The sequence below is a fragment of the Gorilla gorilla genome, chromosome 23 (assembly GCF_029281585.2).
Source record: "Gorilla gorilla gorilla isolate KB3781 chromosome 23, NHGRI_mGorGor1-v2.1_pri, whole genome shotgun sequence".
In the NCBI taxonomy this organism is placed as follows: Eukaryota; Metazoa; Chordata; class Mammalia; order Primates; family Hominidae; genus Gorilla; species Gorilla gorilla.
Window position 1 is genome coordinate 27,299,739 of NC_086018.1, and position 25,466 is coordinate 27,325,204.

The 25,466-nt window shown below is 42.4% G+C and overlaps 1 protein-coding gene across 21 annotated transcripts in view; it reads left to right on the forward strand.

The window, feature by feature from the left end:
- EWSR1 (EWS RNA binding protein 1) overlaps positions 1-25,466 on the forward strand; it is a 32,558-nt gene that overhangs the window by 1,535 nt on the left and 5,557 nt on the right. For 4 of the 21 annotated variants that reach the window (XM_055374104.2, XM_055374110.2, XM_055374118.2 and 1 more), the window contains exons 2-12: positions 2,669-2,705; positions 2,835-2,886; positions 4,211-4,337; positions 4,738-4,755; positions 8,509-8,695; positions 12,914-13,081; positions 17,466-17,677; positions 19,151-19,331; positions 22,106-22,143; positions 22,680-22,712; positions 23,031-23,149. In XM_055374104.2, the coding sequence (XP_055230079.1) occupies positions 2,669-2,705; positions 2,835-2,886; positions 4,211-4,337; positions 4,738-4,755; positions 8,509-8,695; positions 12,914-13,081; positions 17,466-17,677; positions 19,151-19,331; positions 22,106-22,143; positions 22,680-22,712; positions 23,031-23,149 (1,172 nt within the window). Of the gene's footprint in view, positions 1-2,668; positions 2,706-2,834; positions 2,887-4,210; positions 4,338-4,737; positions 4,756-8,508; positions 8,696-12,913; positions 13,082-17,465; positions 17,678-19,150; positions 19,332-20,956; positions 21,390-22,105; positions 22,144-22,679; positions 22,713-23,030; positions 23,150-25,466 lie in introns of those variants that run through there. The other 17 variants (XM_019018173.4, XM_055374115.2, XM_019018167.4 and 14 more) reach the window with 8 other exon arrangements.

Genomic DNA, 25,466 nt, shown 5'->3' on the forward strand with positions numbered 1-25,466 from the left:
CCTTAGAGACAGTGGGAGAAGATGAGAAGGAAAACAGGAAAAGTTCTGGGCCCTCCAGAGTTTTTAGAGTCCAGAATCCAGCAACTTAAGGACAGTTTAAGAATTCTCCCCATCTGTGGTCAATAAACAGGTAAGTGTTGGCTGTTCGTGCCGGGATACCAAAGAGTGCCGGTAGAAGAGAGGACTGAAATACCACAGCTAACCTCCTGGTGGGAAGTGGTTTCCTAGGTGCCCTATCCACCCTCTTCTGCTCTGCAAAAGCCTGAAAAGGCAAAACGTGTGCGTTGACATTTTTGCGTGGCTGGACATGCCTTTTTTCAGTCAACTTTGTTCAAATCTTGTTCACCAGTAACTACCATGTGCTGTACTGTATTAGAATTACAGTTGTGGTTTCTGTTGACACAAAGTAAACACGTTAGGCCTGGCTGGGGGGGGCCTTCAGAGAGTCACATAAGTAATCTGGTCCTTAGTTTCCTTTCCTGTAAAATAGAGAAGTTAGGCTAGACCTCTTAAGCTTTTGAGCTCTTCTGACCTTCCAGCATAAGCATTCCACAAATTTGTCCTATGCTGACTTCAACGCAGGTACTGTGAAGCTCAACTCAGGTAGTGTGAAGCAGCTTCCATAGTGACTGCTCTAAAGTGTTAAACCGTTGCCTTGGGTTAATAATAGAAGTTTTCTCTTCTCGTATGTATCTCATGTAGAAAAGTACGTAAAGCATATATATCCAGTGCAACAAAGAATTGGAATGCAGACTCGCAGCAATCTAGAACTCCCACCGCTCAATCACAGTGAAGTGATTTTTAGTGAAGTCAGTGGCTCACTTTTGGGGGTTAAAAACGAACACGGTTGCTGAATAATCTGACCAGTTTGTAATTGTATTAGGTTGGTGCAAAAGTAATTACGTTTGCATCAACCTAATAGCTTGCTTGAGGGCCTGTGATGTTTGTGTGCTCCAGGAAGATAAATGTTAAGTTCATGAAACGAATTTGCTACCTTCTATAGCCCACCAGTTAGTATAGGGCCGAATTCTCTGGTTTCTCACTGATAAGAGGTCATTGGTTGTTCCATATCAGCTTTGCCAGTTTTATGTTTTACATAACTGCTCTTGTGTAAAAGTCGTCTTGCAAACGTTGAACTTACATGACAGTGATTTAGAATCATTTCTCAAGCAAAGACCTCAACAAAACGTGGGTTTAAATATTTCATGTTAAATGATTCATTGCTGTGTTTATTTTGTAGATGCCACATGGAAAAAATGATCTGCATTTAGTTTTAATGTCAGAGAGAGTATGACTTGTAGTGCTATTGAAAATGCCTTTAAGATTGTCATGAACAGATTATTTTTTCATTATAGGTAGCCTTTGGGCAGTTGATTTGTTCCTCTTGGTGATTCAGGGTTTTGAGTTAAGAGTGTGTACAAAGGAAAGAAAGTAGTCCAGTAAAGTATAGAGAGGTAGGCAGATAAGCCAACGTGAAGAGGTGGATTCAGCAAAGCTCTCACAGGCCGCCGAGGGATTGTGAGGCTGGCTTTGGATTGCATGAAGTGGATGCCATGAAGAACTGTCAGTTGTTGGTTTTGGATGAGGGACTACTTTCTGATTGAAAAATAAAGGACCCCTTTTTTCCGTCCTAATGGCAGTACTGTCTTCAGGCAGAACAAGATATGTGTTCTTGTGGAGAAGAAAGAATTGGGCAGAATTTTCAAAAATAATTACTTTAACTGCCTTTAAAAAAAACCCTGAATTTATCTAACTTTAATGCAGTAGCGCTCTGAAAACTATTTTCCGTTTATTTTTACTACTTGTAGACACCTCAGGGGACCAGTTTTTGGTCCCTTTGGATGCATGTTATAAATTTCATAGGAAAAGGAAAATCATAGGGAGGTTTACTTAGATAAGGGATGAAAATTCATGTCTTTTTTTAAGTTGAAATCATTTTGAGTTGTATGAAAGACAATGGTGTTACCAAATTTTTCCCAGAAAGACTAAATGCTTTTTCTTCTTTGCCAGTCTTCAGGGTTCTGCCTTAGCTCTGCTTCACTAGGGTTTATAATATATCTAGCTTTTAAGTTGCTGCACAAATATAGTTCTGACACAGCAAACCCTTTAAAACACTGGAGTGTGGTGACTGCCTTCTTGTCTGCCATTCCGTTTCACTGTCTTTGAGCTAGGGAATGATGGTTTGTCTAACTTGCTAAAATGAGGGGAGTGAAAACTAATTTTTGAGGAGAGGTAGGTTCTAACGTAACCAATCTAGTGTTAAACTTTGTATTATTGTTGCATGCCTCCGTTTTATGTGAGGGTAAAAACTTCTGATCCTGTTAGTAGATCTTGTTGTCAGTCTGTGATATTGATGATCATCCTGTATTTTAAATGACAGTTGGGATTGGGATGGGTTTTGTGGTCATGGGAACATAAAAAGTATACCTGCCCAATCAGCTGATCTTGACCTCGTTAGCTAGTCCCATAGTCAAATGTTGAGTTTAACTGGTTTAGACTTTTTTTTTCTGTTAGGTGTTGAGAGGTAAGGGGGACTCATTTGGACCTGTGTTGGCAGGTCTCCCTACAGTTTAAAGAATTCTTCCTGCCACGTGAATTCTTTCCCCCTTTTTTCTCTTCTCCTTGTTTCTGCTAACTTTACACTATTTTTCCTCCTTGTTTCCTCTAGATTACAGTACCTATAGCCAAGCTGCAGCGCAGCAGGGGTAAGTCAGTCTTTTATAACCGTATTTTGTGTGTGATTAATATTTTTTGAATATGGAGCCTTCTATAATTGTAGAGGTGGTATTTGAATGTTCTCTATTCAAGTTAAATTGCATTTAATTCTTTTGCAGCTACAGTGCTTACACCGCCCAGCCCACTCAAGGATATGCACAGACCACCCAGGTAATCTTTAAAATAATTACATGTAGCTGCACCTCCAAGTAAAATCAGTAAATTATCCAGTTATCTTTCAGTTATCCAGTAAAACAAATGAGTAATGTGTTTGGAATAGTAAAATACCCGGGCATTTTAAACTTTCACAGTGGGAGTGCGAAGGACTCCATTTTGCCATCATGAATGAAACCATTCAGAAGCTGATAATTGACTCTTTATAACTTTTTAATATGATTTCTCAAGTTAGGTGCCCTGTTCCATGCTTGGTCCTTCTTCATTATGTTTAAATTTAGTGCATTTATTCATCATAGCAATTCTGCAAAGGAAGAGGATGATATGACCATTCTGCAGAGGAGAACATTGCAGTGCATAGATATTAAGTAACTTGCCAGTGGTTGCACAGTAAGTGGCGGGGTTAGCTTTAAAAACTGGCGACCTAGCCAAGGAGCTGCTGAGCTCTTTCCAGTGAAGAGTCTGTTGAAAAGCCTAGGCCAACAGATTCTAGAAATTAGCCTTCTAGTGTTTTCAAGATAATGTTGAATTGTGAAATGATCCATGCCATAAAATGGATACTAATAACTGCCATGGAAACATGTTCTAGGACAAGCAGAATGTGATGTCTCTGGCAGATCTTACATAACTGGTCATTTAAACAAACCTAGAGAATAATCATGCTAATATCTGAAAGAACAACTCATTCCTTGCCTGATTTTAAGTATTATTGGTGTCTAAGTTCAAAAGACAGTACTCTTGATGTGCCCACCATAAGAGGACATACAGCGTTCTGGTTCATTTTCTTTGACGTGGTGTAGTAGTTTTAAAGTCTTTTTGTCAGGCTGAAAATCTGGTTTTCAATTTTTTCTGACAGATTTTAGCCCTCTTCATTGCTTTCTCTTTGTTCATTTGTCTTCGTACCTTTTGTTTCCAATCACTAAAACTGTGCTACGCTAAGTGCTAGCAATTAATACACCTTTGCCCTTATTGCTCTTCCCTTGAGAGTGTCTTATTAATCTCATGTATAGTTAACTGAGGTTTTGCCTGATTATCTTTTTTTTCCCCCTTTTGAGAAGGTGTGAATGACATTGCCTACTTACCTAATGAGCTTTTTTTGTAGCTAACTTTACCATAATATGAGTGAATCAGATAAGGGATAACATTCATGGTACTGTGATTATTTGTCTTGTTGTTTTGTTGTTTTTGTTTTTTTTTTTAATTTTCTAGAAAGGAATGTTTTTGATTTTGGTTCTCCAATTTAGAAACTTAAACAGCAGTCCATTTTATTGCTAAAATACAAAAGTTCATATATGAAGTTCTTGCATTCGTTTTTTTGGAGCAGGCATATGGGCAACAAAGCTATGGAACCTATGGACAGCCCACTGATGTCAGCTATACCCAGGCTCAGACCACTGCAACCTATGGGCAGACCGCCTATGCAACTTCTTATGGACAGCCTCCCACTGGTAAGGCCTGCCTTGAAGAGATTTTTGGGTCGTTCTGGCTAGGGCATTGGCTAAGAAGCTTATTAGTCATGCTTTCGGATGTATATTCTGGTCCATACCTTGGCATCTGGGGAATCCTTTATTCTTAGGAAGAGGTATTTTTTCTCTTTCTTCCCTACTCTTATAGTCTTGAGAGATCTCCAATAGAATGTGGGTGGGATAAATTCCAAGAGAGAAAAGAACTTTTAACTGTTTGAATAATCTCACGATGAAATGGAGACTATGTAAAAGATTGTGCTAATGCTAATACTGAGTAAGAATGAGTCTTCTTAAATTGAGCTGCTTAAAAATCAAACTGGTTTTCACATGTTTGCTTCATCTGATAGTGTACCCTCTACTTTTTGTTTTGTGCTTTCCACAGTAGAAGGGACCAGTACAGGTTTGACTATCCTGCTCATTCTTGCATGGGAAATGCTTTCCATCTTGTCTAACCCTGTAATGTTAATCCTTTAGGTGTTTTCATTTGTTTAACCCCCAAACTTTCTAACATCACACACAGCAAGGTGCTAATGAAACACTGCTTCAGGTGCCATTTGCAGATCCATGTCCTATTCTTTATATGATTTTGGGAAAGGTTTTTTAATTTAATATTACTTTGTTTCAAGCCTTAATAATAGTTATTTACCTTCCCAAAGGTATTTCAGATGATTTCTCCCCAGCTGATTTTCCCCTGTTCCCTGAAGGATAGATTGCATGATGAGATTTATTTAGAGGAACAGACTGCCACCCTGCATGTATCATGTTTGTCTATTGGTTGGTTTCTAGTCCAGACACATTTTATTTTCTGTTTTAAGTGTTATGAATTATTTTAATCCATGGTATGTCTTGAATATATATAACATTATTCCAAGATACTAAAAAATAAACTATTCTAAGAATTAGAAAAATTGTATTCCGATACTGAGGTTGGGTGGGATACATGAAAAACCTATGATAATTTTTTTGTGTTCAGTGCTGTGTAATGTTTCAGGCTCTCTTCCCCCGCCCTTTTATTATTGCTGTTATAAAAGACTCTAATAAAGTCTTAAAGATATCAGAGCTCTTATTTTCAAACTATCTTTAGTTCTCCAAATTATATATAGTCCAGTTAAGGGGAAAAACCTGTCTGTAATTTATCTCATTGAGTACCAGTGTCCTGATTTTGATGGGAAGTAATTCCTAACCCTTCTAGGGTGTTTCTCAAATAGGATGGGAAATGTTTAAACTTTCTAGTGGTGTTAATTGCAGCTGTGGGAAGAGCTGGAACTAAGGTTATGCAGTTTGGATTTTTTAGCATAGAATTTTGAAATTGTGAGATAAACTTCATGTATTAAAGCCATTACATTTTTTAAAACAAGTATGATGTGAAAGTTAATGTGGCCTAGATCTAGCCTTCAGAATCCTTAGATCATTTTACAGGAATGAGACGGAGTGATTTATAGGCAAATTAATGGTTCTCTAGAGCCATGTATCACATTGTCGTTGGTTGAGAAATCCCCGTCATAACTGTGGGCCTAAAAAGTACAGGTCATTCTAGTTTAGAGACTAGTAGCTTTGATGAGCTGGAGATTGCACTTAGTAATAATAATGTTTGTATAAAATTCACAGTTTATAGAGTGGCCTTCTTATCTCCCTTAATCCTCCCAAGAACTTTTGGGGTATAAAAACACCAAAATTAAGCCTGATGAGCAAACTGTGTGAACAAAACTAAGCAGGAGCCTAATTGGTAGTGCGTGGGTTCAAGCACACATGCTGCATTTTTCCTTATCTCATACTGCCTTTACACATGAAAGTTATCTGATAGTCATTGGAGGGAATACGTAGAAATACACTGTTCTCTTCTAGGATTTTTAAAAATTAAACTTCAGAAGAAAGGGGCTATATAAACCTCAATTCAATGGAATTCTTAAAAACTTTTTAATTTTTACGTTGAACAGAAGTTTTGGTTTGTGTAATATTTCTTACCACCTTTTTCCTTCAAGTTGTCAGCACATAGTAGGTGTGTTTTCTTTTTTTGCCACTGGTCTTTTGTTTTTTTTGTTTTTTTGTGTTTTTTTTGGTCATTAAATCATTTTGCTCTGTTGATTTTTGTTCATTTTGCTTGGCTGCTTTTGTGGGTACTACAGATTAATTAAAAGGTTATTTATTAACCCAGTGTCTATTGCTGTAATCCTTAGCATGACAAGGCCCTAACTGTTGCTGCATAGTTTTATGACATGAGTTATTGCCCTGATCACTTCTAGTTTTTTGTTTTTTTAATTGCCCTCCTTGTAAATCTTATAGACGTTGTGTCATGTAGTGGGGCGTAATCGGTATATGAACGGTAGGGTAGGTGGTATTAGATTCTAATTAAATTTAAATAAATGAATGCCTTATGTGGTTGACCTTAGGACTCTGCAAAAAACTTAAGCAGTTCAGATGAACAACATGCCAACTCAAAAACTTTTATTGTTTGGGGCTTCCTGTTTTCTGGAACTATGTATACTTTCATATACATTTTAACTCAGCAGTTTTGACAAGGACATTACGATCTCTGTGTATAATTTCAGAATTTCATTTTCATATTTGAGGTAGAGAAGAAAGAGTATTATTATATTCTGTGCTACAAATGGTGATTGTACAAAAGGAAGCTGATACTTGTTTCTGGCCAGTACGTGAGGACACTTTAAGGCCCTAAATCTTAAATAAAATAGGCAGTCTTGATTCAGGATTTATTTTAAATATGGAAGCTTTTTCTTTAGTGAGATGTAGACTTTTTTTTTTTTTTGGATATAAATGCCAGCACCTAGATGAAAGTTTTTTGTTTTGTTTTGTTTTTTTAAGATAGGGTCTCTGTTGCCTAGGCTGGATCTTACTGCAGCCTTGACCTCCCAGCCTCAAGCAGTCCACCCACCTCAGCCTCCCAAGTAGCTGGGACTGAAGGCTCACACCACCATGCCCAGCTAAGTTTGTTTATTTTTTGTAGAGGCGAGGTCTCACTATATTGCCCAGGATGGTCTCTAACTCCTAAACTCAAGCAGTCCTCCCACCTCAGCCTCCCAAAGTGTAAACCAAACTTTTTATTGCATGGCTTAATTGTACCCATTGACCATGAGGAAGAAGAGTCCAGCACCAGGAATGGTTGTAACACCTCCTACAGGAAAGGTACTCTAGTTAGGAGCTGCAGACTTTCGTGGTTTTGGTTATGCTCCACGCCGAAGTCCCGAAGGGAAAGGCATGGATCCTGCCTGGTCTGGCAGAGGCAGGAGCTAGGGATAGAATGCATCTTGCTTTGCAGCATACCTGTGAAAGCAGGTTTTTTCTGACACCTGGTTAGTGAAATACTGAAGGGGAGGAGAGACTCTAGGGTTTACCTCCAATATTGCTGAGCAGGAAAAGGCCTTTTGCTTGTGGTAGGTAAGTAAGAGGAATGGAGCTGAGTAACTTGATAACGAGGCAGGAATCTGCTTTATGATGTGAAAACATTACCTTTTAAATGTTTGTTTGGAGCAGTATCGAAGTTTAATTGTAAATAATTTACAAACGATAACCTGTGTTAAGCAACTATAATTTATAGTTTATCTTTATTACTCATGTGCTCAAGTAATTAAGCTTGTGCTTCACATGATGTTAGTGCTTGGGACCAAAAGAAAGTGATTCAATTAATTACTACCCAAATTACAGGTTTTAGTGCTAGAACTAGTACCTGGATCATTTTCTAATTATTTTAAAATGCTATGTCATTTGCCTTTTACCTTTTTTTCTGGGATGTTTTATTCCTGCTTGAGGGTATTTTGGGGTAAGTTTGTTTACAAACTTGTTAAGACGACCTGCTAGCAAAATCAGTACAGACTTGGCAAAAACAGACTTGTCTCCTATTCACAGCATTCAAGAGGGGGCAGAAGGAACCCTGTTTTCTGTAGCATTACATGCCATTTCTGTTAGGTGTGGTTTTAGAGCAAATGAGACAGTTACTTTACCAAAAACTAGGTACATTCAGAGAACTTAGGCTTTAAATACCAGTTTGTTGCTACTCTTGCGGAAGGGGGGATATTTAAAGGGATTCAATATCCTGATGGTTTAAAGTAAGTGGTTTACAAATTGTTCTGATAATGAGTGTCTAGGCAGATCTCTGAGGGGACCTGAAATCTGATGCAGCTCTCCTTTGTTCTAGGTTATACTACTCCGACTGCCCCCCAGGCATACAGCCAGCCTGTCCAGGGGTATGGCACTGGTGCTTATGATACCACCACTGCTACAGTCACCACCACCCAGGCCTCCTATGCAGCTCAGTCTGCATATGGCACTCAGCCTGCTTATCCAGCCTATGGGCAGCAGCCAGCAGCCACTGCACCTACAAGGTAAGGCCATGTTCCCCTTAATGCGTCAGTCTCATGTTGGAGGGAAAGAAAGCAACTATGTACACTTAAAATAATCCGTGGTTTAGTTCCTTATTAATGGTTGCTTTCATATACTCTCAGATGTTCACTGTTACATTAATTACAGTAACTGATGTGCTAGAACATACCACAGAAATATTCTGCATTTAACAGTGAAATTGGCTGGGCGCGGTGGCTCATGCCTGTAATTCCAGCTCTTTGGGAGGCCGAGGCGGGAGGATCATATAAGGTCAGGAGTTTGAAACCAGCCTGGCCAACATGGTGAAACCCTGTCTCTACTAAAAATACAAAAAAACCGGCAGGGCGCAGTGGCTCACGCCTGTAATCCCAGCACTTTGGGAGGCCGAGGCAGGGGGATCACAAGGTCAGGAGATCGAGACCATCCTGGCTAACACGGTGAAACCCCGTCTCTGCTGAAAAATACAAAAAATTAGCCGGGCATGGTGGTGGGCGCCTGTCATCCCAGCTACTCGGGAGGCTGAGGCAGGAGAACGTCATGAACCCGGGAGGTGGAGCTTGCAGAGAGCTGAGATCGCTCCGCTGCACTCCAGCCTGGGTGACATAGCAAGACTCGGTCTCAAAAAAAAAAAAAAGAAAAATTAGCTGGGCGTGGTGGCGCACACCTGTAATCCCAGCTACTGGGGAGGCTGAGGCAGGAGAATCACTTGAACCTGGGAGATAGAGGTTACAGTGAGCCAAGATGGCGCCATTGTACTCTAGCCTGGGAGACAGAGGAAGACTTCACCTCAAAAAAAAAAAAAAAGTGAAATGGTGCCATCGAAGGGTCAAAATGAGGAATGGCACTGAATAGGTTCTCTGGTTTCAGAATGACCTTTTAGGGTAGGAGAAGGCTACTGTTTTTAAACCCAGAAGGAGAGAGAGAGAGAGGGAGAGAGAGAGAGAGAGTGTGTGTGTGTGTGTGTGTGTGTGTTTTCACTCAAAACAGCATAACTGATAGAATTGTACTTTTGATGCTTTTATCTTTGGTTTCATTGAACCTGTAAATGGGTAACCGCTTTCTCTTTGGCAAAAACATGGTAGTTTACACAGGCAGGAGGGGAAGGGAGCATCATGTGAGTCAAGAAATGGTCGTATGACCTACTTGTCTGGAAAGGACATAACCATATTCAAGAAATCAAACATTACTGTCTCGGCTTAAGCAGTTGACATGACTTCTCTACATTGTATAGAGGCTTAATCTAAATATTATAGGCAAATAAAAATTCTTAACTGGGTACCCTGCTATAGGATGAACAGAGCTCATACCCCGTGACTGGTTAGCAGGTAAACAGTATAATTATTACTTAACAAAAGATTTTAGATCTTTGCTTTAGACAGTCACTTAAGTGGCTTGCGTATACAGTCTTGAAAGGACATTGAATTCTAGTTTGAAAGAAGACATTTTAGGAAATCAACTTCTAACCTAGACATATCTGCTCTAGAGGTAAGAAATTAGCTCTGACAAACACTCGTGAAATTACTTTTAAAATGCACAGTGAGTAATCAGAGCCACTTGGTAATTTACCCTTGGTAGACCACCTTTGCAGTAGCTAAGTTAAACTTGGTGGCTTATTCCTGAAAGGCCTCATTTCCGAGTGTCATCAGATGTATGAAGTCCCATTTGATACTCTGATGCAACAGTATATCCAAGCCATATCTGGAGGGTTTTATATGTGAATTGGGTTTTGATAAGTCATCCTTTTTTTTTCCTTTTCACTTGTTACCACTTCAAAACAGCTGTCTGTCTCATAATCAGTGGCAACTGCTTTTTCGACTGGAAAAGGGTGTGGGACCTATTTCAGCTCAGGAAAAGTTAGTACTTCACACCCTCTCTGGTTTTTCTGGGTTGGTTGGTTGGTTGGTTGGTTGGTTGATTGGTTGGTTGGTTTTTGAGATGGAGTGTTGCTCTGTTGTCCAGGCTGGAGTGCTGCTCTGTTGTCCAGGCTGGAGTGCAGTGGCGAGTGCACCCACCACCCAGGTTCAAGCAATTCTCCTGCCTCAGCTTCCCGTGTAGCTGGGACTATGGGCATGTACCACCATGCCCGGCTAATTTTTGTATTTTTAGTAGAGACAAGGTTTCACTACGTTGGCCAGGCTGGTCTCGAACTCCTGACCTCAAGTGATCCGCCTGCGTTGGCCTCCCAAAGTGCTGGGATTACAGGCGTGAGCCACCGCACCCGGCCTGCCTGTTGATTCTTTGGACTTTGCTTAAAATATTAATAGCTCTAACTCAGTCTGCTGCAGCCTTGATGTAAAGTGTTAGGGCCAAGAGGTAATAGAAACCCCTGGAGTTTTCCTTGGAACTGAGATTAATTTTCGTCATTTAACGGGGACACTTCTAGGTTCATCTGAGCAGGGACTTGGGAGGGGTCTCTTTGCCTTACTCTGGTGTTTCCATTACGGAGACTTTGAGCCAAGTTAGATTAATTTATGGCAGCCCAGTTTAGGAAATGATTTTTTTCTGGTTGGTTGGGTGGTTTGGTTGGGTTTTTTTTTTTTTTTTTTAAGATGGAGTTTTGCTCTTGTTTTCCAGGCTAGAGTGCAATGGCACAATCTCGGCTCACTGGAGCCTCCGCCTCCGGGGTTCAAGTGATTCTCCCGCCTCAGCCTCCTGAGTAGCTGGGATTACAGGCGCCCGCCACCCTGCCCAGCTAATTTTGTGTGTGTGTGTGTTTTTTGTTTTTTGTTTTTTGTTTTTTGACGGAGTCTCGCTCTGTCGCCCAGGCTGGAGTGCAGTGGCGCCATCTCAGCTCACTGCAAGCTCCGCCTCTCAGGTTCATGCCATTCTCCTACCTTAGCCTCCCAAGTAGCTGGGACTACAGGCACCCACCATGACGCCCGGCTAATTTTTTGTATTTTTAGTAGAGACAGGGTTTCACTGTGTTTGCCAGGATGGTCTCGATTACTGACCTTGTGATCCTCCCGTCTCAGCCTCCCAAAGTTCTGGGATTATAGGTGTGAACCACCGCTACCGGCCAATTTTTTGTATTTCTAGTAGAGACGGGGTTTCTCCATGTTGGCCAGGCTGGTGTCGAACTCCTGACATCAGGCAATCCACCTGCCTTGGCCTCCCAAAGTGCTGGGATTATAGGCATGAGCCCCCGCACCTGGCAGTTTGTTTTTTTTGAGATGGAGTCTCTCTGTTGCCCAGAATGGAGTACACGATCAACAGCTCACTGCAGCCTTCACCTCCCATGCCCCAGCAGTCCTCCCACCTCAGCCTTCCAGGTAGCTGAGACCACAGGCATGTACCACCATACCTGGCTAATATTTTTCTATTTCTGTAGAGGTGGGGTCTCCCTATATTACCAGGCTGGTCTGAAACTCCTGGGCTCAAACCATCCTCCTGCCTCAGCCTCCCAAAGTGCTGGGATTTTTTTTGTTTGTTTTTGAGACGGAGTCTCGCTCTGTCGCTCAGGCTGGAGTGCAGTGGCGCGATTTCGGCTCACTGCAAGCTCCGCCTCCTGGGTTCACGCCATCCTCCTGCCTCAGCTTCCTGAGTAGCTGGGACTACAGGCGCCCGCCACCACGCCTGGCTAATTTTTTTTTTGTATTTTTAGTAGAGACAGGGTTTCGCTGTCTTAGCCAGGATGGTCTCAATCTGCTGATCTCGTGATCCACCCTCCTTGGCCTCCCAAAGTGCTGGGATTATAGGCATGAGCCATTCTCGCCTGGCCTTGACCTGGTCTGTTTTTAATAAATGAGAAACATAAACCCACAAATTCTGTAAATTTATGATGCCATGGACTTACGTAAATGTTACTTCAACCTAAAACTTACATTATTGTTAGTTTCTGGTCTTCAGCAGTCCCCTTTGAGAAAAAGCATTTATTCCCTAACAGATCACTTCTCCCGGATCACCTAAACTGGTAGCACACAATATCGCAATGCTCTTTTATAGCGTTTACTGTGATGAATGGAGCATATTAATGTCTCTTCGTGGATATGATTGATTCTCCCCCTTCCGTAGTGTTGTCTTCAAGCAAATATAGTTGGACCGACACTGAGTTTGATGTAGTTTACTTCAGGATTGTATTCATTATTGTATTTATTTCCAGGCTTAATCATAACATTGCTTATTGCTCGTAGCTTTGTAGCATTCTTACCCAGGAGTTTTGTGGTTGACCAACCACACAAAAAAAGTCACTTTTTAATTTTATTTATTATTTCTCCTCTTAGACCGCAGGATGGAAACAAGCCCACTGAGACTAGTCAACCTCAATCTAGCACAGGGGGTTACAACCAGCCCAGCCTAGGATATGGACAGAGTAACTACAGTTATCCCCAGGTACCTGGGAGCTACCCCATGCAGCCAGTCACCGCACCTCCATCCTACCCTCCTACCAGGTCAGTCTACTTTTTGTGGCAAAACAAAAACAGTGACAAAACAGTTTTTTTTCAGGTTGTTGACCAGCTTGCTTCGACCTCTTCAGCTAAGGTATGTTATCTGACTGTTGCAGTGATAAGTCATCTGACCATACTTGGTTACATTAAAGCCTCAGGTCCAGGGTCCCATAGTGTTGCCTGGCAGCTAATAACTATTCTTTTTTCTTTTTTTTTTTTTTTTCCCCCCCCCGAGACAGAGTCTCTCTCTGTTGCCCAGGCTGGAGTGCAGTGGCGCCATCTCGGCTCACTGCAAGCTCCGCCTCCTGGGTTCACGCCATTCTCCTGCCTCAGCCTCCCGGGTAGCTGGGACTACGGGTGCCCGTCACCACACCCGGCTAATTTTTTGTATTTTTAGTAGAGACGGGGTTTCGCTGTATTGGCCAGGATGGTCTCGATCTCCTGACCTCGTGATCCACCCATCTCGGCCTCCCACAGTGCTGGGATTACAGGCGTGAGCCACCGCACCCAGTGCAGCTAATAACTATTCTTTCTAAGTACAAAAACATTTTTACCACTCTAAGTTCTTTCTTTAAGTTTCTTCGTTTTGCTGTTTTAGTTAACTCAGATGGGAAGCAGAAGTATATGAAAGCATGTAAATAGATGGAAGAGCCATCTTCCCCAATGCAGTTAGGATAAGTAAAGCGCAGGGCATTATAATTCACCTTAATCATTTTACATTTTACCTAACACATAAAGGTTCATTCATGCACTAACCTTTTAATGTTTGGGCCAACTCTTTTTATTTTATTTTTATTATTATCGCCTGGCCAAGTTTTCTTTTTTGAGACAGAGTCTCACTCTGTTGCACAGGCTGGGGTGCAGTGGCACAATCTCCACTCACTGCAACCTCTGCCTCCTAGGGATTCTCATGCCTCAGCCTCCCGAGTAGCTGGGACTGCAAGTGCATGCCACCACACCTGACTAACTTTTCTTTTTGTTTTATTGTTGTTTTGAGATGGAGTTTTGCTCTTGTTGCCCAGGCTGGAGTGCAATGGCACAATCTCGGCTTACTGCAGTTTCCACCTCCTGGGTTCAAGTGATTCTCCTGCTTCAGCCTCCTGAGTAGCTGGGATTACAAGTGCTCACTACCACACCTGGCAAAAATTTTTTTTTTTTTTGGTATTTTTAGTAGAGACAGGGTTTCACCATATGGGCCAGGCTTGTCTGGAACTCCTGACCTCAGGTGATCCACCTGCCTCCACCTCCCAAAGTGCTGGGATGACAGGCATGAGCCCCTGCGCCCAGCCAGTTTGTTTATTTGTTTTGAGACGGGGTTTTGCTCTTGTTGCCCAGGCTGGAGTGCAATGGCGTGATCTTGGCTCACCGCAACCTCTGCCTCCTGGGTTCAAGCGATTCTCCTGCCTCAGCCTCCCTAGTAGCTGGGATTAGATACAGGCGCCACCACACCTGGCTAATTTTGTATTTTTAGTAGAGACAGGGTTTCTCCATGTTGGTCAGGCTGGTCTTGAACTCCCATCCTCAGGTGATCCGCCTGCCTCGGCCTCCCAAAGTGCTGGGAATACAGGCATGAGCCACTGTGCCTGGCCCAGTTTTTGTATTTTTAGTAGATACAGGGTTTCACAATGTTGGCTAGGCTGGTCTTGAACTCCTGGCCTCAAGTGATCCGCCCACCTTGACCTCCCAAAGTGCTGGGATTATGGGATTACAGGTGTGAGTCACCATGCCCAGCCTGCAAGTTTTCTTAACCCATGTTTAATTAGATGTGGGTTTTCAAATTGTTTGAATTGTGCCCTGAAAGTTTTGCTAGAAGTAGCGGTTCCCTTTTTTGCACTCATTTCATTGTTTTGCAGCAGATGTGAACAGGTTTAGGAACAAGTAGAATTGATTGGGTGTCTCTCCATACAGCCAGCTTGGAGCAAAAGTGGGTAGGGCTTGCAACCCCTCTTCCACAGAGCAGGTTCGTACCTATTGCATTGAGAGCAGTTAATAGCAGTTAATCTGGCAAGTTGGATAGGTACACAGTGAGAGATTATTGAATTCATACAGCAATGGTGAGGGATGTGGTGTGTTAGAAGCTTTGTTTGTTTGTTTATTTTTGGAGACTGGGTCTCACTCTGTTGTCCAGGCTGGGGTACAGTGACACAGTCGTAGCCCCCTGTAGCCTCAAACTTCCTGGCCTAGTTTAATCGGACTTTAAAATATGTGTCCTTACTATTTTTCATCATGATTTGTAAAGCTTAATACCAGATGGGTTTTTTTGTTTTTGTGTGTGTTTTGTTTTGTTTTGTTTTTTTGAGACGGAGTTTTACTCCTGTTACCTAGGCTTGAGTGCAATGGTGCGATCTTGGCTCACCGCAACCCTCGCCTCCCAGGTTAAACTGATTATCCTGTGTCAGCCTCCCAAGTAGCTGGCATTACAGGCATGTGCCACCACACCCAGCTAATTTTGTATTTTTAGTAGAGACGGTGTTTTTCCATGTTGGTCAGGCTAGTCTTGAACCCCTGACCTCAGGTGATCCGCCCGTCTCTGCCTCCCAAAGTGCCAAAGTGTGCTGGGATTACAGGTGTGAGCCACCGCTTCTGGCCCTTTTTTTTTTTTTTTTTTTTTTTTGAGATGGAGTTTTGCTCTGTTGCCCAGGTTGGAGTGCAGTGGCGCTGTGTTGGCTCACTGCAGCCTCTGCCTTCCAGGTTTAAACAGTTCTCTTGCCGCGGCCTCTCGAGTAGCTGGGACTATAGGCGTGTGCCACCATACCCAGCTAATTTTTGTATTTTTAGTAGGTGGGGTTTCACCATGTTGGTCAGGCTGGTCTCAAACTCCTGACCTCAAGTGATCCACCTGCCTCGGCCTCCCAAAGTGCTGGGATTACAGGCATGAGCCTTCAAACCTGGCCAGTAGCAGTTCTTTTCAAGCTTCATTTCTGTGCAAGAATGTATCTATTAATTTCTCCCATGTAATTGACATAATTTTAACATTTGTCTTTCATACAATTCCTTCATTCTGAAGTTTCCTCTATTAATACTCAGATTTCATAGCTAATCGGGCATGTCTGAAAGATTGAAAGTAGCAAAGACAAATCTTCGAGGGAAAACTACTATTTTTGTGTTGCGTACCCTTATCCCTTCAGAAAATGGTTAACTCGAGATTATTGGCGGGCAGGCTTGGAACTGAATGCCTCACTTCACTCTCTATATTTTCTCAGTCCCCATTTCACTGGGTCAGCCTTCCCCAAGTGCATATTCTTGCCACAATACAGGAAGCATCTAAACTCCCATATTTGCCTGCCTTGAATATAGTTGAAAATGACGTTTTGTTTTGTTCTTTTGAGACGGAGTCTCGCTCTGTCGCCCAGGCTGGAGTGCAGTGGCACTATCTCGGCTCACTGCAAGCTCTGCCTCCTGGGTTCATGCCATTCTCCTGCCTCAGCCTCCCGAGTAGCTGGAACTACAGGCGCCCACCACCAGGCCCGGCTAATTTTTTGTATTTTTTCGTAGAGATGGGGCTTTCACCATGTTAGCCAGGATGGTCTCGATCTCCTGACCTCATGATCTGCCTGCCTCGGCCTCCCAAAGTGCTGAGATTACAAGCGTGAGCCACCGCACCCGGCCTGATTTTTGGGGTTTTATTTTGGAGACGGAGTCTTCACTCTGTTCCCGAGTCGCCGAGGCTGGAGTGCAGTAGCGGATCTCAGGTCACTGCAAACTCCACCTCCCGGGTTCATGCCATTACCCCAGCCTCAGCCTTCCAAAGTGCTGGGATTACAGGCATGAGCCTCCGCTCCCAGCTGAAAATGACCATTGTTTTAAATGGGAGTGGCGATTAAGAGAAAACTCTTTAAGGATTATACAGATGGTTGTTGTAATATTTCCCCCTCCCAGCTGGGCACCGTGGCTCATGCCTGTAATCCCAGCACTTTGGGAGGCCGAGGTGGGCGGATCATGAGGTCAGGAGATGGAGACCATCCTGGCTAACACGATGAAACCCTGTCTCTACTAAAAACACAAAAAAATTAGCCAGGCGTCATGGTGGGCACCTGTAGTCCCAGCTACTCGGGAGGCTGAGGCAGGAGAATGGCATGAACCCGGGAGGCAGAGCTTGCAGTGACCGGAAATCGCGCCACTGCATTCCAGCCTGGGCAACAAAGCAAGACTCTGTCTCAAAAAAAAAAAAAAATTTTTTTTTTTTACCCTCCCATTTAATGTTTTATTCTGAACACAAAAGTATTTGCTGACTTGAAATTCAAATTGTTGATGTGTAGAAAGTAACTACTGTTTTATGGATGTCTGTGTCACATGGTGTGAATGTCTCTTTTATTCAGGGGATTTGAAATGACAAGCCTCTTCTTTCTAAAAAAAGCTTTTTTTCTCTCTCTTCTCTCTCTTTCAGCTATTCCTCTACACAGCCGACTAGTTATGATCAGAGCAGTTACTCTCAGCAGAACACCTATGGGCAACCGAGCAGCTATGGACAGCAGAGTAGCTATGGTCAACAAAGCAGCTATGGGCAGCAGCCTCCCACTAGTTACCCACCCCAAACTGGATCCTACAGCCAAGCTCCAAGTCAATATAGCCAACAGAGCAGCAGCTACGGGCAGCAGAGTGAGTTGCTAAGAGAGAAAACCAAATAAGAATGAATGTGTTTAGAGTTTTTTTGTGGGGTTGATTTTTTTTGTTGATTTGTTTTTCTTTTGAGATGGAGTTTCACTCTTGGGGCTGAGGCTGGAGTACAGTGGTGCCATCTCAGCTCACTGCAGCCTCCGCCTCCTGGTTCAAGCAATTCTCCTGCCCCAGCCTCTCGAGTAGCTGAGATGATAGGCGCCTGCCACTATGCCCAGCTATTTTTTGTATTTTTCGTAGAGACGGGGTTTCACCATGTTGGTCAGGCTGGTCTCGAATTCCTGACCTCAGGTGATCCTCCCGCCTCAGCCACCCAGAGTGTTGGGATTACAGTCATGAGCCACTGCGCCCAGCCATGTTTGGAGTTTTTGAACAGGGGGAATACTCTTTGCCATTGTTTGCTTTTGGAATCCAGGACACGTCTTTAGGGCATGGCATTCCAGCTAACATCTTGGATGCCCCAGTGAAGATTTCAGTGCTTTTTTCCAATTTGTTTTTAGTATGCCTTGGCAAAAAAGAAAAGAGATACTAATTGATCAGAAAAAAATGTTTTAGACTGCTAGCCCTGCTGTCTTTGGGGAGGTTGTATGCGGTGAGTAAATCCAACATCGTTTTTGGCCTCCCTATCAGTCATTAATGTAAAGTGGGGAGGCAGCTATTGCAGGCCACTATGATTTTGATAGTCAAGTAAAAGCTATGTTTTTTTGTTGTTGTTTGTTTATATCCATTAAGGGGAAAAATGGCCAGGCATGGTGGCTCACACCTGTAAATCCCAGCACTTTGGGGGAGGCCAAGGTAGGAGGATCACTTGAGACCAGGAGTTTGAGACCACCCTGGGCAACATAGTGAGACTCTGTCTTTTTAAACATAAATAAAGATTCTTTAAGAAAATAGAAAAGGAAAGGGGGAAAAATAATCCTCCTCACAGAATATTTGCAGTTCTTCTGTATGGAGAGAGGTAACCAAAACACATAATTATCTTCAGAATTTAGGATCATTGCTCTTTTTAAATTACATTCTATCCACGGGGATTTCTCAACAACTCAGAGGAGTAGTGTTGATTTATGGAGCTCAGCCCCTAGCAGTGTGCTAAAGCCCTAAGAAACCTGGCTCTGTTTTCATTTCTTGAGTTTAGCTCAAAAGAAGCTGCTTTTGGAGACATCTTAGGATATAGAACCCTATAAACTATATGTTAGCCAGAGGGCTTTTTTTATTGTTGTTATTTAGAAGAGGTTTATTATAGGCTAACTATATAAGGTTATTTCAGCTGTGATGAACCAGCAGTTTTGTTGAACTTAAAAGAGCCTACCTATTAAGGGTGCTTTATCGTGATGTAAAGAAGATGATGCCTTGGTTAGTGCCTTGGAATTGAGGATTTTGTGATTCCAGGAGAAAGTACATCAGGCAGTGGTGTAAATGCTGGTCCATGGCTTACAGATGTGACTCTTTCCTCAGGTTCATTCCGACAGGACCACCCCAGTAGCATGGGTGTTTATGGGCAGGAGTCTGGAGGATTTTCCGGACCAGGAGAGAACCGGAGCATGAGTGGCCCTGATAACCGGGGCAGGGGAAGAGGGGGATTTGATCGTGGAGGCATGAGCAGAGGTGGGCGGGGAGGAGGACGCGGTGGAATGGGGTAAGAGCAAACCTTTTCTCCTTTTACCTAATTTTGTTTCATCCGTAGGATTTTCAATGGAAAGAAGGGACTGAAAGACATAAGAAATTAATTTCTGCATTTCCATGGACAATCTGTTGAGCTCAAGCCATCTTCTAAAACATGGAAATGTCATCTTTGTGGCATATATTAAGTGGCAGTTTATTTTCTTTCCCTGCCAGTATACTTCGTTGGGTCGGGGAGAACAAAGAATGGTTTTGAAACCAGAGCTTTCAGTTCCCTTCATGGTTTCCAGAGGTGAGAAGCCTCTGTGGGTAGTAGATTTGGGATGGAACACACACAACCCTTCTAATGACCCTAAGTTTTTAACTAACTGCCTTTGAATGGTTGTCTTGAAATACCTGGTGTATATACTGCAGAAAAGGAATGCCGCTGTTTTCCACAGTGTTTGTCCCCAACTTCTGTTTGTACTCAGAATCGTTGAACATATGAAGATTTTGGTCCCATAATCCTTAAACTATAGCCTGAGGTGCACCTGATTACATAGAGTTTGGATGGAGCAAAGAAAAATCCAATAGCATTTTGCAGAGTAATGTATATAATTATGGGCTCACTTCCTACTGGAGATGTTGAAAGTCTAAATCGGTTTGACCATTTTGATTGATGGCACAATCTGGTTTAGAAAACTTTGTTTAGATCAATGACATAACCCTGCTGCCTCTGCCTGCCCTTCCCCTCCCTTCTCCCATCCCCTTTTCCCTATCTGGTGTCTGTACTTTGATGAAGGTGAGCTATAATATTGGTGGTTAACATAATCCAGAAGGCTTAGTTCTGTGTGTGTTCTGTCCCTATATAAACTGGTAAAGAAAAAAAAAGTTATGCAGAATGTTAGATATTTACATTTGATTCGGTGTGCCACTATTCAAGGAAAAATTAAATAGCATTTTTTAAAAAATAGAATGAACTTCAAAATTAAAGTTGATCTTTAACTTCCATATTAGCAAATACTCTTCACTACTGAAAGACAGTACTATTTTGCATATTCTGCATAACTTTACGAAAGTCTTTAGTGAAATCTTTATTGGAAGAAAGTTATTTGACAACAGGCAAAAATTTAATGATTCGGTATGAAGTAAAATCAGTCTTCTGATTTGGAAAATACTCTATTATAAAGGTTTCACTTCTTTTTGGATGTTTTAAAATAGACATAGACACTGGAAAGTACTATCATCACGTCTCAAATCACCTAGAATTCCTAGTATTTTTAAATTGCAAATACAATTTCAAGTTTATTTAAATACTCCAGAAGTTATAATCCTACTAATTGTGCTAGACTTTGCTAGTAGAGGGGGCCCCTCTTTCTGGATGAGAAGTCTCTCTTGCAGCCATAGAAGAGACCATGGCTTTCCCCATAGGTTTTTCAACAGACTGTGAAGCAGTCTGTCGGATCCTGTGGGGATAGACGGGCATTTCCCTCGTTCCCCCCCTTTTTATTGTGGTGTGGTGATGGTTTTCAGTGTCTTCTACAGGTAAGGCACTCAATGTTGTTAACATGCCCTTTTTCATTGCCTCAGTATTTTGATATTTTCATTGGCTGTTAAACGTGGAAACTTTTTAACATGCTTTGTCGCATTTATATGCTACAGGTTACAAAGTGAGAGCCTTGTATACACTTCAATACTTAAAAAGTACCCGTACTCAGTACTCAGCCGGCAGCATAATGAAAAGTGGGACTAGACACGGTGTCCATATGGAGAGGAAAAATATACATAGAATATTTTTAACAAAATGTATTCATTGTATAAATGGAATCCTTCTGTAACTTTGGTAACTGCATACTTGTTGTTTGGTAATGAACCAGAGGAGGTATAATACTCTAGAATTGTGTAACATTAAAGTGTAAACTTTTGTGTTTAAAGAGAGAGAACATTTTATGGTGTGTACTTTTAAAAAGGAAACAAAGCTGCATGCAACAGCTTGAAATTGTATATTCAGGTATTAAAGGTGCAATACTGGTTAGAAAAAACTCAAGGCCTCCCACTGGGGAGCTGCCTTTATTTAATTTTAAAGAAAACAAAATCTAACCCAAAAAGTCCAATTCATATTTCCCTCTCCCCTCTTTAAGTAATTTTACATGGCCATAGTCATTATTCTAACTGATATGTCTATAAAGTTGCACCCCCAGTCCGTTGAGCCTTGGTATTTGTTGTAAATTCTCCTTTCACAGCGATTGTTAAATCTATTCGTGCCCTGAGATGTATGGCTTTATGCTGAAGATTGGCTGGATGCGTCCTCTGATGTGTGTTGTAGGAATTTAATGTGGTTGTCTCCTGCTTTTATTATACTGTGACTTGTTAGGAAACCCTGGGCCTCATTTGGCTCTCCCTTGGGAGAGGTTGAGGGTGCACCTTTATGAACATGGAAAGGTTTATCACAGCAGTTAACCCCCACTTGCTCCTCCCCTCTATACCAAGCTCTTCTGGTTTTTCACCTGACGGGGTGGGTGTTTGGGATCTATTTTTTCTTGCTAATTTGCCAAGTATTGCACTATTAATACCAGCCCCCGAAATGAAAGGAACCAACCACACTGGTGTGTACAATCAGACAAGCAAGGTTGTATATTGAGGAAATTTGAGCAAGCTGCCCTGAAGAAAGGCATAGTGACAAGATGAGAGAGATGCATTGTTTGGAGATGTGTTTAGCCAGTGCCCTTCTTCCCCACGAGCCCCCCCAAGGCTCAGAGCGGTACTGGCTTTTAAAGGGAAAGGCCTTCATTTCTTCGTTTATCCCCCCAGCAGCGCTGGAGAGCGAGGTGGCTTCAATAAGCCTGGTGGTAAGTTTTTGAGTATTACCATAGATAGTGTTTAAAAAAAAATGCAGTCAGTTTTTAGAAAACTATAATTTTTTTATTAGTTTCATAAGTGGTTTAAAAATGATCTATACAAAAGAGACTAATGGGTACTGCCGGCATTGTCTTAGGGGTAATAAGGTTAACCTATGGTTACAAAACAAAGGGTAACTTGAAGTATTGAGTAACTGCTTCTGTAATATGGGGGAGAATAAATTTTTAAATTTGGTTTATTTAGAGGAAAAATTTTGACTTAAATTTAACACTGATTTGGCACATAAGCATTGAGAGTGTATTTGGTTAATGGTTTAGAAGCAAACCAGCAAAGGAAAAAAGCAAACCCTAGCAAACCTTTCACAAATGTTAAAGAGACACTGCTCCATTTTAGCAGTGCGGGTCATTTTGAGTTTAATGAATCCCCATCAAATGGTGGTATAGTAGATAGCTATGTGTGTTTGTAAGGTTTGTAGCTTGCAAGACGTGCACTAATAATATTTTATATGATCTTTCCTGGTTGGCAGGACCCATGGATGAAGGACCAGATCTTGATCTAGGTAATTTTGAATTCTAGTTGTGCTTCATATCGTGCTTTATAAATTAATGGTACAGAGGTAAATGCATGCGTAGAGTTCAGCAGCCTTATAGACCAGTGTGATATTCTTGCTGTCAAGGACAGTTTGGGAAATCCTATGTGAGCATCTACTCATAATTGCCTTAAGTGAAGTAAACCAAAAGTTTGAAAGCATTCTTCTTAGTATGCTTGGTAGTTTTCTTAGATTTATGATGAATATCCTTGGGCAGTAGTGATCAGGTAGTTAAGAAACCCCTATAGATGCATGATAATAATTCTCCTGTCTTGTTGTCTCTGAAAGGCCCACCTGTAGATCCAGATGAAGACTCTGACAACAGTGCAATTTATGTACAAGGATTAAATGACAGTGTGACTCTAGATGATCTGGCAGACTTCTTTAAGCAGTGTGGGGTTGTTAAGGTCAGTAAAAGCATAACCAGGTCATCTGGCAGAACTTTAAACCACAGAGCATTTTAAAGAGATTGAATTGATGTTGAGAGTTGTTTTCTAAGGTTGCCTTTGCCTGACTTCTTTCTAGGTATCTTATGGTTTGTTCCTTTTTAAAAAAAGATTAGCCTTTTTTTTTTTTTTTTTTTGAGATGGAGTTTCCTTCTTGGTACCCAGGCTGGAGTGCAATGGCGCAAGTCTTGGCTCACTGCAACCTCCGTTCAAGTGAATCTCCTGCCTCAGCCTCCCAAGTAGCTGGGATTACAGGTGTGCGCCACCAGCTAATTGTGTCTTTTTAGTAAAGATGGGGTTTCACCGTGTTGGGCAGGCGGGTCTCAAACTCCTGACCTCAGGTGATCTGCCCACCTTGGCGCCTCCCAAAGTGCTGGGATTACAGATGTGAGCCCCTACGCCCGGCCTTCCCTCCTCCACCCCTAGGGACAGAGTGTTGCTCAACCTCAGCCTCCCAGGTTCAAGTGATTCTCCTACCACAGCCTCTTGAGGTAGCTGGACTTACAGGCACATGCCACCATGCCCGACTAATTTTTATATTTTTAGTGGAGATGGATTTTTGCCTGTTGGCCGAGCTGGTCTCTAACTCCTGGCCGCCTCAAGTGATCCACCTACCTCAGCCTCCCAAATTGCTGGGATTACAAGCATGAGCCACTGCACCCAACCTCAAATTATTGTGTCTTTATGCTAATTCTTAATAGCTAGTAACGCAGATTTTTTCTAAAGGGATTTTTGACTGTTTTTCAGTTCTTGCTCTTCTGTATTAGAGTTAGTTTATGAACCCCATAAACCTCAAAACCTTAAAACCCCAATTGAATATTTACTAAATCTATGAAGTAATTTCAGGAGAATTTACATTTTTGTGATACTGAGTGATCTTTTTTTCCCATGAAGATTTTATTTCTCCATTTATTTGTATATTTATTTGCTTATTTATTTATTGAGACAGTCTCGCTGTGTCACCAGGCTGGAGTGCAGTGGCGCGATCTCAGCTCACTGCAACCTCTGGCTCCTGGGTTCAAGCGATTGTCCTGCCTCAGCCTCCTGAGTAGCTAGGATTACAGATGCCCGCCACCACACCCAGCTAATTTTTGTATTTTTAGTAGAGATGGGGTTTCACCATGTTGGTCAGGCTGGTCTTGAACTCCTGACCTCAGGTGATCTGCTGCCTCAACTCCCAAAGTTTTGTGATTGCAGACGTGAGCCACTGCGCCTGGCCTGTCTCTACTTATTATTTTATTTTACTTTGAGACAGTGTCTCACTCCTTCACCCGGCTGGATTGCAGTGGCGCAGTCTCGGCTTACTGTAACCTCTGCCTCCCGGGTCTCCTTGCCTCAGCCTCCCGAGTAGCTGGAATTACAGGCACCTACCAGCACCCCTGGCTAATTTTTGTAAGTAGAGATGGGATTTCACCATGTTGGCCAGGCTGGTCTTGAACTTCTGACCTCACGTGATCCACCCACCTAGGCCTCCCAAAGTGCTGTGATTACAGGTGTGAGCCACCACACCCAGCCTATTTAGATCTTCAGTAAAGACTATCGATTTCCTTAAAGGTCTTGCAAATTTTACTAGTTTTACTTCTAGGTTTCGTTTATTTTCAAGTTGCTGTGGTTAATGGTCTTTGTTAAATGATACTTTTCTGGTTATTACTGGTGTATAGAAATACAGTTGATTTGGCCGGGCGCGGTGGCTCACGCCTGTAATCCCAGCACTTTGGGAGGCCGAGGTGGGCAGATCACGAGGTCAGGAGATCGAGACCATCCTGGCCAACACGATGAAACCCCATCTCTACTATAAATACAAAAAATTAGCCAGGCTTGGTGGCGGGCACCTGTAGTCCCAGCTACTCGGGAGGCTGAGGCGGGAGAATGGCAAGAACCTGGGAGGTGGAGCTTGCAGTGAGCTGAGATGGCGCCACTGCACTCCAGCCTGGGTGACTGAGTGAGACTCCACCTCAAAAAAAAAAAAAAAAGAAAGAAAAATACAGTTGATTTTGGGCCGGCGTGGTGGCTCATGTCTGTAATCCCGGCACTATGGGAGGCCGAGGTGGGTGGATCACTAGGTCAAGAGATCGAGACCATCCTGGCCAACGTGGTGAAACCTCGTATCTACTAAAAATACAGAAATTAGCCGGGTGTGGTGACACGCGCCTGTAGTTGAGCCACTCGGGAGTCTGAGGCAGGAGAATCAGTTGATCCCAGGATGCAGAGGTTGCAGTGAGCTGAGATGGCGCCACTGCACTCCAGCCTGGCGACAGAGCAAGACTCCCATCTCAAA